The sequence below is a fragment of the Chiloscyllium plagiosum genome, chromosome 22, assembly GCF_004010195.1.
Source record: "Chiloscyllium plagiosum isolate BGI_BamShark_2017 chromosome 22, ASM401019v2, whole genome shotgun sequence".
NCBI lineage: Eukaryota > Metazoa > Chordata > Chondrichthyes > Orectolobiformes > Hemiscylliidae > Chiloscyllium > Chiloscyllium plagiosum.
Window position 1 is genome coordinate 36,141,424 of NC_057731.1, and position 13,059 is coordinate 36,154,482.

The following is a 13,059-nucleotide window of genomic DNA, read 5'->3' on the forward strand; positions in this document are numbered from 1 at the left end:
AACACAAAGGATGGTAGGATCAAAGACAACAAAAGATTGAAAGTTTACTTTCATTTTTCAAATGTCATATGACGTTTCTGAAAATAAATTGTGCACTTTAGATACGCTGCTCTCCTTTAAAATCTCTGACTTCACCGATATCCTGATTTGCTATTCCACAGTAGTGACGATTGTGGGGAGGGGGATGTTGGAGAAGGTGGCCAGTGTATTCAGACTCTACCCTGACCAGTTTCTGTTACAGCTAAACAACATCGCTGGGTAACTTACCTTTTGATTATTTTGTTGTTTCTCCAAAAGAAAATACCTCGATTGGTAGCATGTTAAGAAATAAAAATCTCACTGTCAGGTATCAGAGCCAATCACCTGCTAGTACATGACACAATGTATTGGAATCTGAGTGCACATCAGTTTTAAAAGTTTGAGTTTTATAGGTCATGTTCTTAGAAATTTTCGAAAGAAAATATTCCTGGAAATTTATACTGCAGTTTACTGTTTTGAGCTGTGTGTAAGTATCGTCAGTAATTTCAGATTGTACAAAAATAATGTCAATTGTGAACTATCTAAGTCAATTTCTTTCATAGTGATGCAGTGCTCTGCAGCTATTGATTTGTTGTTCCTGCTGGATGGGTCGTACAGTATTGGCAAAGGCAGCTTCGAAAGATCCAAACATGTTGCATTCAAACTTTGTGATGCTCTTGATATAAATCCTGACAGGGTAAGTTCAAAGGCTTTCTTTGTCACTACATGTGTGTATAAGATAGTCTCACAGTCATCCAGGACTAGACTTTTGAATGAATGATATCTATGATCACTTGATCTATTTTCCATTGCTGGCTATTGAAATGATCAGTCACTATTTGGTAAAAGCTGTCAAAACAAACAGGATTCGAAATTCTGATGGAATAGCACTAGAATTGTTAAAGTATTGGTTGGTAACACAATATTCTGATTAACCCAAAACTGTGATTGAATATGGCTGTATTATAGTTAACAACCTGGAAGCAGGCCATTCAGCCCAACAGATTGCTTCAGCTCGACAAGAATTTCTTCTCAACTTATGTCATCTCATCCTAATGGCAAACCATTCCTCTATTGCTCTAATATTCATCTAGCTTACCCTTAAATGTATCTATACTATTCACTTCAACCAAGTCGAGTAAATTCTGAGTGATGATGATGCTCCTGAATTCCTGATTTATTGATGACTATCTTATATTTTTGCTCCTTAATTTTAGAATGGAAACTTTTCTACGTTCACACTAATGAACCCTTTCATAGTTGACAGACCATTATCATAGTCCTCTCTTTTCTAGAATAAACTTGTTCAGTTTTCTGAATAGTTGTTGTTATAGTGTCTGAGGCACAATTTGGAATTGTCCACTATTTGTCCTCAAAGAGATTTTTTTAGTTTCAAGTATAAATATCTCTTTGGAATATCACGTTCAATACTAGGAGAGCCTATTGCCCAAGGTAATATTCCGACTGGGGAGAAAGTGCTTGAGCTGCTGAAACAAAAGGTTTCTTTGCTTGTTGCTGAGCTGTTTTGAAAGTAGTTAGGCTTGCTATTTAAACTGATATCCATATGTTTGAGACAACGGGAAGTGAAATCCACATTTGACATTTAGATCGGACAGGCAAAAAGGAAAGAGAAGTGGATAATGCTGATTATAAGGATGTGATCAGTACATGTGTGAAAGTGAATCTTGGAATGGAAGAACAAGACATAATCTACTTGGATAGAGCTATGATACATGCATGAGCAAGCAAGGAGAAAGGTTATTGACTCAGAGGGTGGTGGTAATCTGGAACTCACTGCCTGTGAGGGTCTAGAAGCAGAAACCCTCATAACGTTTAAGGAGTAATTAGATATACTGTTGTGATGCCAAAGCATACAAAGCAACGGACCATCTGTTGAGAAATGGGATTCAAATAGTTTGGTTGTTGTTTTTGACTGGTGTGGACTCAATGGACCAAAGACACTTTTCTGTGCTACAGGTCTCAATGACTCTAAAATTGTAATTTAAACCAGTTAGCAACACCTGTAATAGAGAGATGTCAGAGACTGACTAGGCACATATTTCACCGCCTGGCTGTACTCCCTGCCAGAATGGAAATTGACTGGAAACCAACAGATTGGAAGGAGGACAGGGATGGTCATTTAAGTAATTTGAGGAAAATCTAAAAGAATGGGACACCACCATGGGTAGAGAGAAAGAGATTGAGATGGATCGAAGCCAGTGGTGGAATCTTGCTGCCAATTATGCTGCACAGAACTGCAGGAACTAAGTCCAAGTCCTTTAGATTCTACAGTTGTTTAAATGTGAAGCTTTAAGATAAAATACAACATTAATGAAGAAAACATTAGAATCAGTACCCAACGTAAAAGTAAGAAAATTCAATCTGTTTATACTCCGCAAAAGAATTTGCCCAAATGTAGTTTTCTAAATATAAATAAGTTGCCCGTGACGTTGCTTGGCACCAGATCTAAGCATCTAGAAATTGTTTTTTGTTGCACTTTATCAATGGGTCCAGCAGCAAACACAAATTGCTACATCAAAACTGATGAGTAATCGGGTGATGTGAAAGTGGACACCTTTCATTAGGATATGACCAATACAACTGGGGATATCAGTGGCTGCAGGAAAGGCAGTGCACTGTTTGAAAAGAAAACAAAAATTGATCAGTGATGTCTTTGGCACTGGACCAACCAGAGAAAGATTGGAGTGAAATGCAGAGTTGTAGAGAACCACGGCACAGAAATAAGCCTTTTGGCCCATTGCATTCAGGCCAGTCAAAAACAATCCCCTAACTGTTTTAATCCCAGCTGCGGCTGCTTCTGTGACTGCACATTCATGCAGTGAAAAAAACATTGTTGTTCCCAAAAAACAGTAGTTATCACCTTCTGTTTTTTTATGGTTGTCCCCTTATGAACCATTTACCTGCTATGCACAAGAAAAGGTGAATCTAGTTAGATTAGATTAGATTAGATTACTTACAGTGTGGAAACAGGCCCTTCGGCCCAACAAGTCCACACCGACCCGCCGAAGCGTAACCCACCCAGACCCATTCTCCTACATTTACCCCTTCATCTAACACTACGGGCAATTTAGCATGGCCAATTCACCTAACCCCTGCACATTTTTGGATTGTGGGAGGAAACCGGAGCACCCGGAGGAAACCCACGCAGACACGGGGAGAATGTGCAAACTCCACACAGAGAGTCGCCTGAGGCGGGAATTGAACCACTGCTAACCACTGTGCTACCGTGCCGCCCACCAGATCTAAGCATCTAGAAATTGTTTTTTGTTAATTGGAAAGCATGTTTAAAATAATAGAATGTTTGACTTAGCAGCTACATTTGTAAATTGCTAGTATTTACACTTTCAATATTGTCATTAATAACTTTAATGAGGTAAGAATAACTGATTGAAACTGCTTAAAGACTAATTTTGCCTGAAATCAGAATGGCCTTACAAATGGAATAACAAAATGTGGATAGTTGAAACTGAATGAATTCAACAAAGCTTTAAAGTTGATACATACAGTATTAGGACTTAATGACCTGCTTTAAATCTTTGGTCCATTGAGTAAGTTTTAAATTAGGTCTTTGTAATTGACTCCTACAAAAACTGCAATTATTTGAGGTTATTTGCTCAATATAATTGGCTTCCATGCCAGTTGTGGACAATATAAGAGGTGGAAATTAATTTTCTTGGTGCGCAGTGATGGTACACCAGTCTCCGGGCCAGAATACCTGGGTTTAAGTCTAACCTGCCTTAGAGGTATGTCAAAACACATCTGAGGAAGTTGATTAAAATAACTGACAGTTGGAAATTGGGCAGTGAGCTGCCTGTCTAACTCAGTCAGTAAGGCACGAGACTCTTAATCTCTGGGTTATTGGAGATTTGTGCTTCAGACTGGGTGCTATTGAAAAAGGGTCTCTTTTCTAAGGGTTGGAAATTGGATGTTTGATATTGTAGTTGTCCCTCTGCACTGCATGAACATATCTGCCCAGAATGATCTTAAAGCTCCAAGACTGTAGTGCTAGTGAACAAATCCAATCTCAGGTTTAGTGAAATGGTAAAAAAAAATCACAAGTTAGAAGGAATTAACAACAATTTAAACTGGACTTAAAAACTTGAATCACCATTTGTTTTTAATCAATTTCTGAGATCAGACTGGCCTTTGTTCTTCTGATTAACTTTTCTCTTAGGTAACGTTTAATTATTGGTGCAAAAATGATAAATAAGATTGCAATATGCCTCATATTCTGTGCTTCTGATATTTGCACACCCTTGCTATACGGAACAATAAATGGAAAACCATGTCCCAGAAGTTATCACATTTGGGATATTTAATAACTTTTCACAGGGAAGGTTGGAAATAACTCATTTTAGTGTTTTTCTGCAAAGTGATTCACAGAAATTTAAAAAATACTTAGCTGAGAGGTTAATTTACTAAGAAGAACCTATTTTTCCCAGAGACTAATTGATAATCAATTTCTACCTTACCTGGTTAGTAAAAATGCTTCAGGTGCTTAGATGGAAAGTCCAAAACAAAATGAAAATCCAAAATAAAAACAGAAGCTACAGGGAATACTCAGTAGGTTGGGCAGGAGTGGTGAAGAGAGAAGAACTAAATTTTTGCATTGAAGATCTTGGATTGAATGTCCAATGGATTTTTCACATTTTCTATATTTATGTCAGTTCCCAGCATCAGAAGTACTCTTCCTTTGTGTTAATCTTCTCCACAGAATGGGTATGAAGTCTGTTAAATTGTCCAAATAAATCATCAAGTTGCTTTTTTTCTGTTTTTATTTCTATTGGAAAGTCTTCTGACCCCTTGCAGTATGTGACAATGGAGGTATTATGAGAGATAGAGGGAGGCAAGGTTTTTGAAACTGAATTACGAGAAGACCAGGTAGGTTTGCTAATGAGGTAGCTGGGGGGACTTCTGTTCACACAAAGAGCTTAGAAGTATGGACGTAAGTTCAGCAAGATAACTCACCGTTGTAGACTAATTTGGTGTTTCCAACCTTTTGTATTGTCATGTGTAGGCAAGCTGTAAGCATGCGGTTAATAGAGTGCAGTCCTGTATAGTTTTCTAAAAGTGAAATAAAGCACCTTATTGCTGTGCGTCAGATGTCGTCTTACCAAATGCTTGATCAGTGTACCTCTAGCAAGAATGAAGAAGCATTCATATGAAAGAGACAAATATTTTGTAAAATCATTAGGGAAATCTATTGTTACATATCTGGCAACATGAATGTATTGAGTGAAATGAAAGACACACATTTATATAGTGACTTTCACTTCTTAAGTGCAGGTATAGTCAGTGAAGTACTGTTGTGGTTCTGTTCGCCGAGCTGGGAATTTGTGTTGCAGACGTTTTGTCCCCTGTCTAGGTGACATCCTCAGTGCTTGGGAGCCTCCTGTGAAGCGCTTCTGTGATATTTCCTCCAGCATTTATAGTCAGTGGGTAGTATGTTCAACTCCCATTAAAATAAAACACCAAGTCTACTTAAGGGAATGAATAACAAAGTTGAACTCAAGAAGCTTTCTATGCCAAACTGGGCACGGAGCTATTCAGGATCAGTATGCACGTGCCTTGTAGCTGTAACCTGTAATTGTCTTCTGATATTCACTGTAGTTCCACTTTAACACAGATAAAATGGCAGAAAATTCAGGTGTGGATCATGGTCTTCATGGTTTCTCATAGAAGTAAGTTACAGAAACAAAGAGGTCAGTTGGGAAATGATGCTGACATCAAATCTTTTAATCAGCTAAAGTTAAATAGAAATTCTGTTTTTTAAGAGGTACTTCAGAATATTAACTTCTAACCCCTCCAATTATAGTATCAAACAGATTAATTCTGCACTTAGTAAGGTTACACTGTAAGGGTTAGATTTGGAATTCTGAAGAAGGATAGCAGGTGTTTCTGAGGATGTTTCACTGTCTGGGGCATATTACAAGCATATATGTGAAAAATACAGACTTGCTCTGTTCCAAACAAATTATTGTAGTATTCCAAAATATGTTATTCCAGTAACCTTAATCTAATGTAATAATTTAAAGCATGTCAAATAGATCATCAATCTGTGTACCATTGGATACGGATATAACAGATGCTGGCTACACTGACCCTGACTATACCAGGAATTAATTGCTAAACATTTTCTTAGTCTAAGGAATTTGCAGGAGTTCCTGTATATCAGATTTCACACCAAAATGGTATAAACAAAAACCAATGATGTGTAAGCATCCCAGGATTAAAGCAAACATTATGTCAGTGGAGAAGCCATGTCTTAAGTTCAGTTTCTTCAGGTAAGATAGTATTTATTTAGAATGGCATAAAAGGAACTGCACCAAAACCATCCTCTTTTCAGTTAGTGATGGAACAGTATATATTCCAGTATTTTCCTTAAACACATGGACCTTGTTTTTTAAAAAATCCTTCATGTATGTCAGTTTCATTGACAAAGCCAACATTTGTTGCTTATCCCTGTTTGTCCTTCAGAAGGTGGTGGTGTTCTGCCTTCTTGAACTGCTGTAGTCACTCTTGAAAGGAACACTTGCATTGCTTAAGGAGGGAATTTATTCCAGATTTTTAACCCAGGCGATGATGAAAGTTCAGCTCAAAGCTGAGGGTGGGAGAGGGAGAGAGAAGGGTGTGCTGCGAGGTTAGCAGAAGGTATAGAGATTTATAAAAGATGTATTGAAAATAAGTGGTTAAGAAGTGAAGCAGGCTTTGTTCAAGTAGTTGTTGTCCATCTCTCCTCCGACTTGTCTGCTTACACCCTGCTCTTCTATTTTTAACCTGGCTTTCTTCTTATTATGAAAATAGTTTTGAGCAAAAGAATGAAATGCCTTTCAAAAGTTTGAATGGCCCATGGCCATGATAGCATCCTGGCATGGGTAGTGTATGTAGATATGCTTCAGCTTTTAAAAAGATAACCAGCAACCACTGCTGAAATATTCAATAGGTTTTCCTATATGCTCTGGAAATCTTCACATTATTTCTTTGAGACGTCACTGAGCTTTGCAAATTAATTTCTTGAAGCACCGTTTCTATTCTATTCATGGGATGTCACATGATATGAAATGTTGGCTTGTATCAACTGGAAAATAGCATTAGGAGTTTTCAATAAAATACATCTTCCATTCTGAAACTGTCGCTTTAATATGCAGAAGTTCCCCTCTGTCCAATTTTTCCTGTTATGAAATATTGTAAAATAAGAAGAAATTGAATTGGTTTTGGGTAAAAGATTTCCCTTGAAGAGGCATACCCATTAGCAGTGTACCATTAACTGACATGCACCTTATAATTCTCTCTTCATTCTGATGGTGTACTCCTTCAGCTTATGTATATAGATGAACTCAAGCAAAAGGGTCACAGCCACACCTTGAAGTAAGTGCATCTTGGAAAGTGTATAATCCCTTAGCTACATTTTGCTTACTCAGAGTTGGGTCGACAGATCTGATACCCGTGGGAGATGATACTCTCCTCACAGGACATGCTTCATGCTTGACTTTAGGCCCATGTACATCTGTCATTTCAGCAGGGTTCCTTTTCAATTACTATGTTTTGGATTTCAGCAAAACATGTTTTAGCATCCACCATATGCTTAATGTGTCTGTTTCTCAAAGACAAAGTTGCCTCCCCTTCTAGTAAGTGCACGTCAGTGTTCATTATTTGTCCATTAGTTATTTGATCATAGAAAAGCAACAATGCTGATCATTGCATCTTTCACAAGCAATGCCCTTAGTTTAGTGAAGATCAGTTCATATGAAAAGGTATGGGTAAATATAAAGGTTAATTCTTTCATTCATTTGGAACTAAGCAGTTTTTTTCTTTGCAGGTCAGAGTTGGTGTAATCCAGTACAGTTCATTCCCAAAATTTGAATTTTACCTGAATTCCTATCTAACAAGGGAAGAAGTAAAGGAACAGCTTAAAAGAATTATATTTAGGTTTGTTACCTTTTTTCCAAAAGTGCATTTATTTGATGCATATTTAAGGATTATTAACAATACCTGCAATCAAAATCCTTAAAGTGCAAAGATATTAATTATTTAATGAATTGAAAGTGCTGGAAGTACTGTACTCCACTTTCAATGCCTCTATACTTGCTTAAAAACTGATCACATGTCTAATGTATTCCAGTTGTGAAGAACGGTTGCCACCTGAACTTTTAACTGCATTTCTCTCTCCACAGACGCTGTCAGACTTGTTGAGTATTTCTATTATGGTCTATCTCTAATTATGGTTTTCAGCATCCAAATTAATCAGTTTTTATATAATTTATCAAGCTGCTTTGTGAGAACAGAGAAACATATCTACGAACATACAATGAGCAGGAATAGGTCACTTGACCTCTCCAGCCTTCTTCACCATTCAGTTAGGTCACAGTTAATCTGATCACTCCATGTCCCTGCCTACCTCCAATAACCTTTAATCCTTCTGATGTATTTGCATCCTTCTTTAAATAAGGGGCAGTACTCCAGACATGGTCTCACCAGTGTCCTGTAGAACTGAATCATAACCTCCCTACTTTTGTATTCAGTTCCTTTTGCAAGAAATGATAATGTTCTTTTTTAAATTAATTGCTGTAATTGTACACAAACCAATTGTGATTGATGCAGATCCCTCTGCATCTTGCACCTATACATTCCTTTACCATCTAAAAAGTTTGCCATATCTTTGACCACTCATTTAACCTATCTTCATATCTTTATAGCTTCTTTACATTCTCTTATTTTCCTATCTATCTTTGTTTCATCAGCAAATTTAACAAGCATGCTTTTGGTTCCTTAAGCCATTTATGTAATCTGTAACCAGTCGACACCCCAGCACAGATAATTGTGTCAACTCATTAGTTACATCTTGTAAATTAGACAAAAACCTACTTATACCCGAATGTCTATTTCTTGTTAGCGAGCTGATCTTCAATTCAAGACAAGACAATATATTACCCCTTATACTGTGACCTTTAATTTTCCACAATAACCTTTGATTAGGTCTGGTATTGAAGAGCTTGTATATCCCTGCTTGTGCACTGTATTGTGCAATGAAGAGTAAAACTGATAATTTGTTTACTTTCTTAATGGTGAGCGATATTAATAGTTAGACATAGATTTCAATGGTATTTTGATTTGTTTTGATCCTTTATTGCATAAAAATATTAAAGAAACTAAAAATACTTCTGATCTTCTTTTACATTGAAATGTTTGTTGGAATCCCAAAGCATTGCTCTATAGTACCCTATATAAGCCTCTGAATGTAATCCTTAACCTCATGTTAGCAGAGGTCAAGAGTTCAAAAATCCTGCAGCCTAGTCTGCTGTTATAGATGAGTCGCACTAACTAATCTCTGTTTCTGATGACACTGGAGTATCCCAGTTAGTGGAAGGCTCAATTTATTAGTATGGTTTTACCAGTTGGTTGGCACAAATGCCTGTTCATCACCTTCTGGGATAGAGGACTAAGAGAGCTCAACAGATCCTTTGGAGTTGCCACGTTTCAAGTTTGATATTAATAGTTTGATCAAAACTTTCCAGATTTCTTGGGTCTCACTGGCCATTACCCTGGAGCAGAAACTCTGATGGGCTCCACTGTTGTCCTGAATTACATTGCTTTGCAACTCGTATACATCTTACCATCCAGACCACGGCATCAGTTCGAAGTTGGAGCTGAGGAAAATCCAAAATTCACAGTCCCTCGTCTAATATCCTGGGTCATGTTTACAGCTGGCGGACATTCACCAGGAACATTCCTCTGTGGAGGGGGTGCTAGGAAGGGGCATTATTTTAAACCACCAGCAGCAAACCACTTTGTAACTAGTTAAAGCATTAAGAGTTGTGAATTTTGATTCCACAATAGATGCGGAATATGGCATTCCCATTTTTAATGAATAAATATTAGTGCAAATTTCCAGAAAATGATCAGTTCATTTTTGTGCACTCATAAATGAACCACTGGGATCATTCTTTTGCAAAGATAATCCTTTGCCTTCCCTTTAAAGCATAGAAGGTAATCAGTTAGATAGCATGGAATCAAAGCATTTATAAAAAGACTTCTTAAATCCATTCTAGTACTTTTAGACAATGTTATCTACTTTACTATTTAATTAAGAACAGATTTTTGGCTGATTTAAACAAATGAAGTGAACATTCTGAGCCATATTGTTATGAAGTTGAAGGTGTGTACTGTACCTTTAAGAGAGAGAGAGAGAGAGAGAATGCTGTTCTGAAATGACAGGCTACAAGCACCTGTATATACGACTAGATGGCAGTCCCAGAGTGTACTGGAAAATTGAAAATATGTAATATTTGGCTGTGAAATGAATACCCGAGTTTTGACAATAATTCAAATTTAACCAATCAGTTTAAATTATGCCCCAGGATTCTAAAACCCAATCAAGTTTGAATTTATTGTTTTGCCAACATTGAACCAATAAGACAATCCGATGTTGGGAGGTATTGGAATGGGGATATTTTTGAGAATTGGTCAGAGAACAACTGCTGTAGAGCCAGAGAGCTAACTGACAATGTCACATGTTGCTCTCGAAGAAATTAGAAAACACTCTCTATCAAAGGTACCTTTTCACGTGAAACATACTCACAGTAAAAAGAAAGAAGATGACCCAGGGAGATCCTCAACTGGAAGAGTGAAGATACAGAAGAAGACAGAGACTATGTGGTTTTGAAATTAAGTTGATGTAACTTTAACAAGTGTCTTATTCGGACAGCATATTGTTATAGAGTTGGAGGCAGGTAGTAAGCAGTTAAGAGAAAGTGGGGCTTAGAGTTGTAAATAGTTGCTTTTTAATATTCACTTTTAGAGTTTGAAAATAAATTGATGTTATTTTCTTCAAATAGTAGAATTTGGGAGTTCTCTGTCACTCATATTTTAACAAGATTGCAAGGCAAGGCGAGCTTTTCTGGGTGTTTGATTTAATTAACAGAGGGGTTCACCTCTGTTTTGTAATAATATATGGCTTCTCTTAAAGTCTGAGAAAAATAATTTGAATACTTTCTGAGGAAGCGGAATGTGAGTTTTCAATACTGGATAAGCGTCAGTTATCTTTGGTAATCCCATTGAATTCACAGTTTACACTGTAATTGCAGTTAGAAATGAGCAAATTATTTGTTATACTAATAGTTTCCTTATTATCACTGTACTTCATGATAAATGCAAAACTTACTAGATCAAGAATACTAAAATATTCCTTGCACTATTAACCACTAGTTTCATTAATCTTGTTGTTTCATTAACACAGAGGTGGAAGTACACAGACACCCCTGGCTTTGAAGTACATTCTGCATAAAGGTTTTACTGGTTCAAGAAACTCATCTGTTCCTCGAATTCTTGTCATTCTTACTGATGGCAGATCTCAGGGTAATGTAGAACAGGCAGCAACTCAACTGAAAGAAAGTGGAATAATTGTCTTTGCTGTTGGAGTCAAATTTCCAAGGTGAGGAGCTTCCTTCAGTTCTGTGTGGAGCATTATGAATAATTAACTGTAAGAATGTGATTGATGTTTTGATTTTTTTAGCAAATTTCACCTTTTAGCTCTTTAGATTATTGTAATGGTACAACCTATTCCTCATGGGCTTTAGATTATTTTTAGATGATGTTGGAGTCAAACTCCTTTCCTTTCATCTTTTGAAAGGAATGCTAAAGCTAAACATAATGCTAAAGCTAAACATACTAAACATAAAAACTCCCTGCCAAGTAACTTAGTGAAGATAGTGTGACAAATACCAGGGTGATTACACATGGAAGAATGCTGCACTTCCTCAAACTGTTTCTCAGTTGTGCTGGTAGATGAATGACTGTACTGAAACTGTAGCCATATGGGTATACGAGATAAAAATGTAATTGACCCAGAGGTCATTGAAGAATGTGGGATGGGTTCTTCAAATAATAACCTTACATTGAGATTCTTCCGGTCTCCCACAGGTAACGAATTTTGCTTGTAGGCTAACCACTTTTCATCCAGTAATTAAGCAGTCAGGCTTATTTATGACCATGATTTAATTGCCTTGTATTTTTATTTGAAGAAGAAATATTATTCAGTGGTTCAGTGGTTAAACCATGAATGAGCTCTTGTGGATGCTTCTTGGATCTTTATGAGGCCAGGAGATTTTTCTGCTCACTTCAATATTTTAGTCACTAGAAGAATATGTGGGTTATAATTACAATCATATTTGTGTATCTATGCAATCATAAATGTTTTAGTCTGTAAATAAAAAAAGCACGTATTGATCACTGGTTTCAGAGGTTGAGTCAAGTAACTTAAATAACCAATTTAACTAGAAGGACCATGATGCAAGTTACATTTTGTTTCTAAATCATGGCATCACGTCTAAACATTTTCCATTACTTTGTTTGAAAATGGATTTGCCTGTCAAATAATCTAGGAAAGTGACCATAGCACACACGTTAATGTTGATCTTCCGGCAGATGGGATGAGCTTTACACACTGGCTAGTAAACCCACTGAAAGCCACGTCCTATTCGCAGAGCATTTTGATGATGCGGTCAATGGTCTCTACAGCACACTCACCAGCTCTGATGTCTGCTCTGCTATTCCTCCAGGTAATCTGCAAACAGCTTTAACATAACATATGTCTATATCATCTAGTCAGTCAATTTACAGTCATATAATCATATAGATTTGTAGCAGAAGTAGGCCATTTAACCCCTTGAACATGCTGCACCATTTAGTAATGACAGGGAAAGGCGACTGTCTAGCAGTATTATCACTAGATGGTTAATCCAGAGACCCAGGTAATTCTCTGGGGACTTTGGTTCGAATCCCACCATGGTAGGGAATTTGAATCCAATAAAAATCTGGAATTAAGAATTTATTGATGACCATTGTTGATTGTCGGAAAAGCACATCTGATTCACTAATGTCCCTTAGGGAAGGAAACTGCCATCCTTTCCTCTTTAGCCTACATGCGACTCAAACCCAGAGCAATGTGGTTGACTCTTAACTTTCCCCTGGGCAATGAGGTATGGACATTAAATGCTGGCCTAGTCTGCGAAGCCCTCATCC

At 37.1% G+C, this 13,059-nt stretch overlaps 1 protein-coding gene across 2 annotated transcripts in view; it reads left to right on the top strand.

Moving 5' to 3' along the window:
* vwa2 (von Willebrand factor A domain containing 2) overlaps positions 1 to 13,059 on the top strand; it is a 68,807-nt gene that overhangs the window by 21,540 nt on the left and 34,208 nt on the right. For both annotated transcript variants that reach the window (XM_043712796.1, XM_043712798.1), the window contains exons 4-7: positions 582 to 715; positions 7,859 to 7,968; positions 11,276 to 11,470; positions 12,463 to 12,596. In XM_043712796.1, the coding sequence (XP_043568731.1) occupies positions 582 to 715; positions 7,859 to 7,968; positions 11,276 to 11,470; positions 12,463 to 12,596 (573 nt within the window). The remainder of the gene's footprint in view (positions 1 to 581; positions 716 to 7,858; positions 7,969 to 11,275; positions 11,471 to 12,462; positions 12,597 to 13,059) is intronic.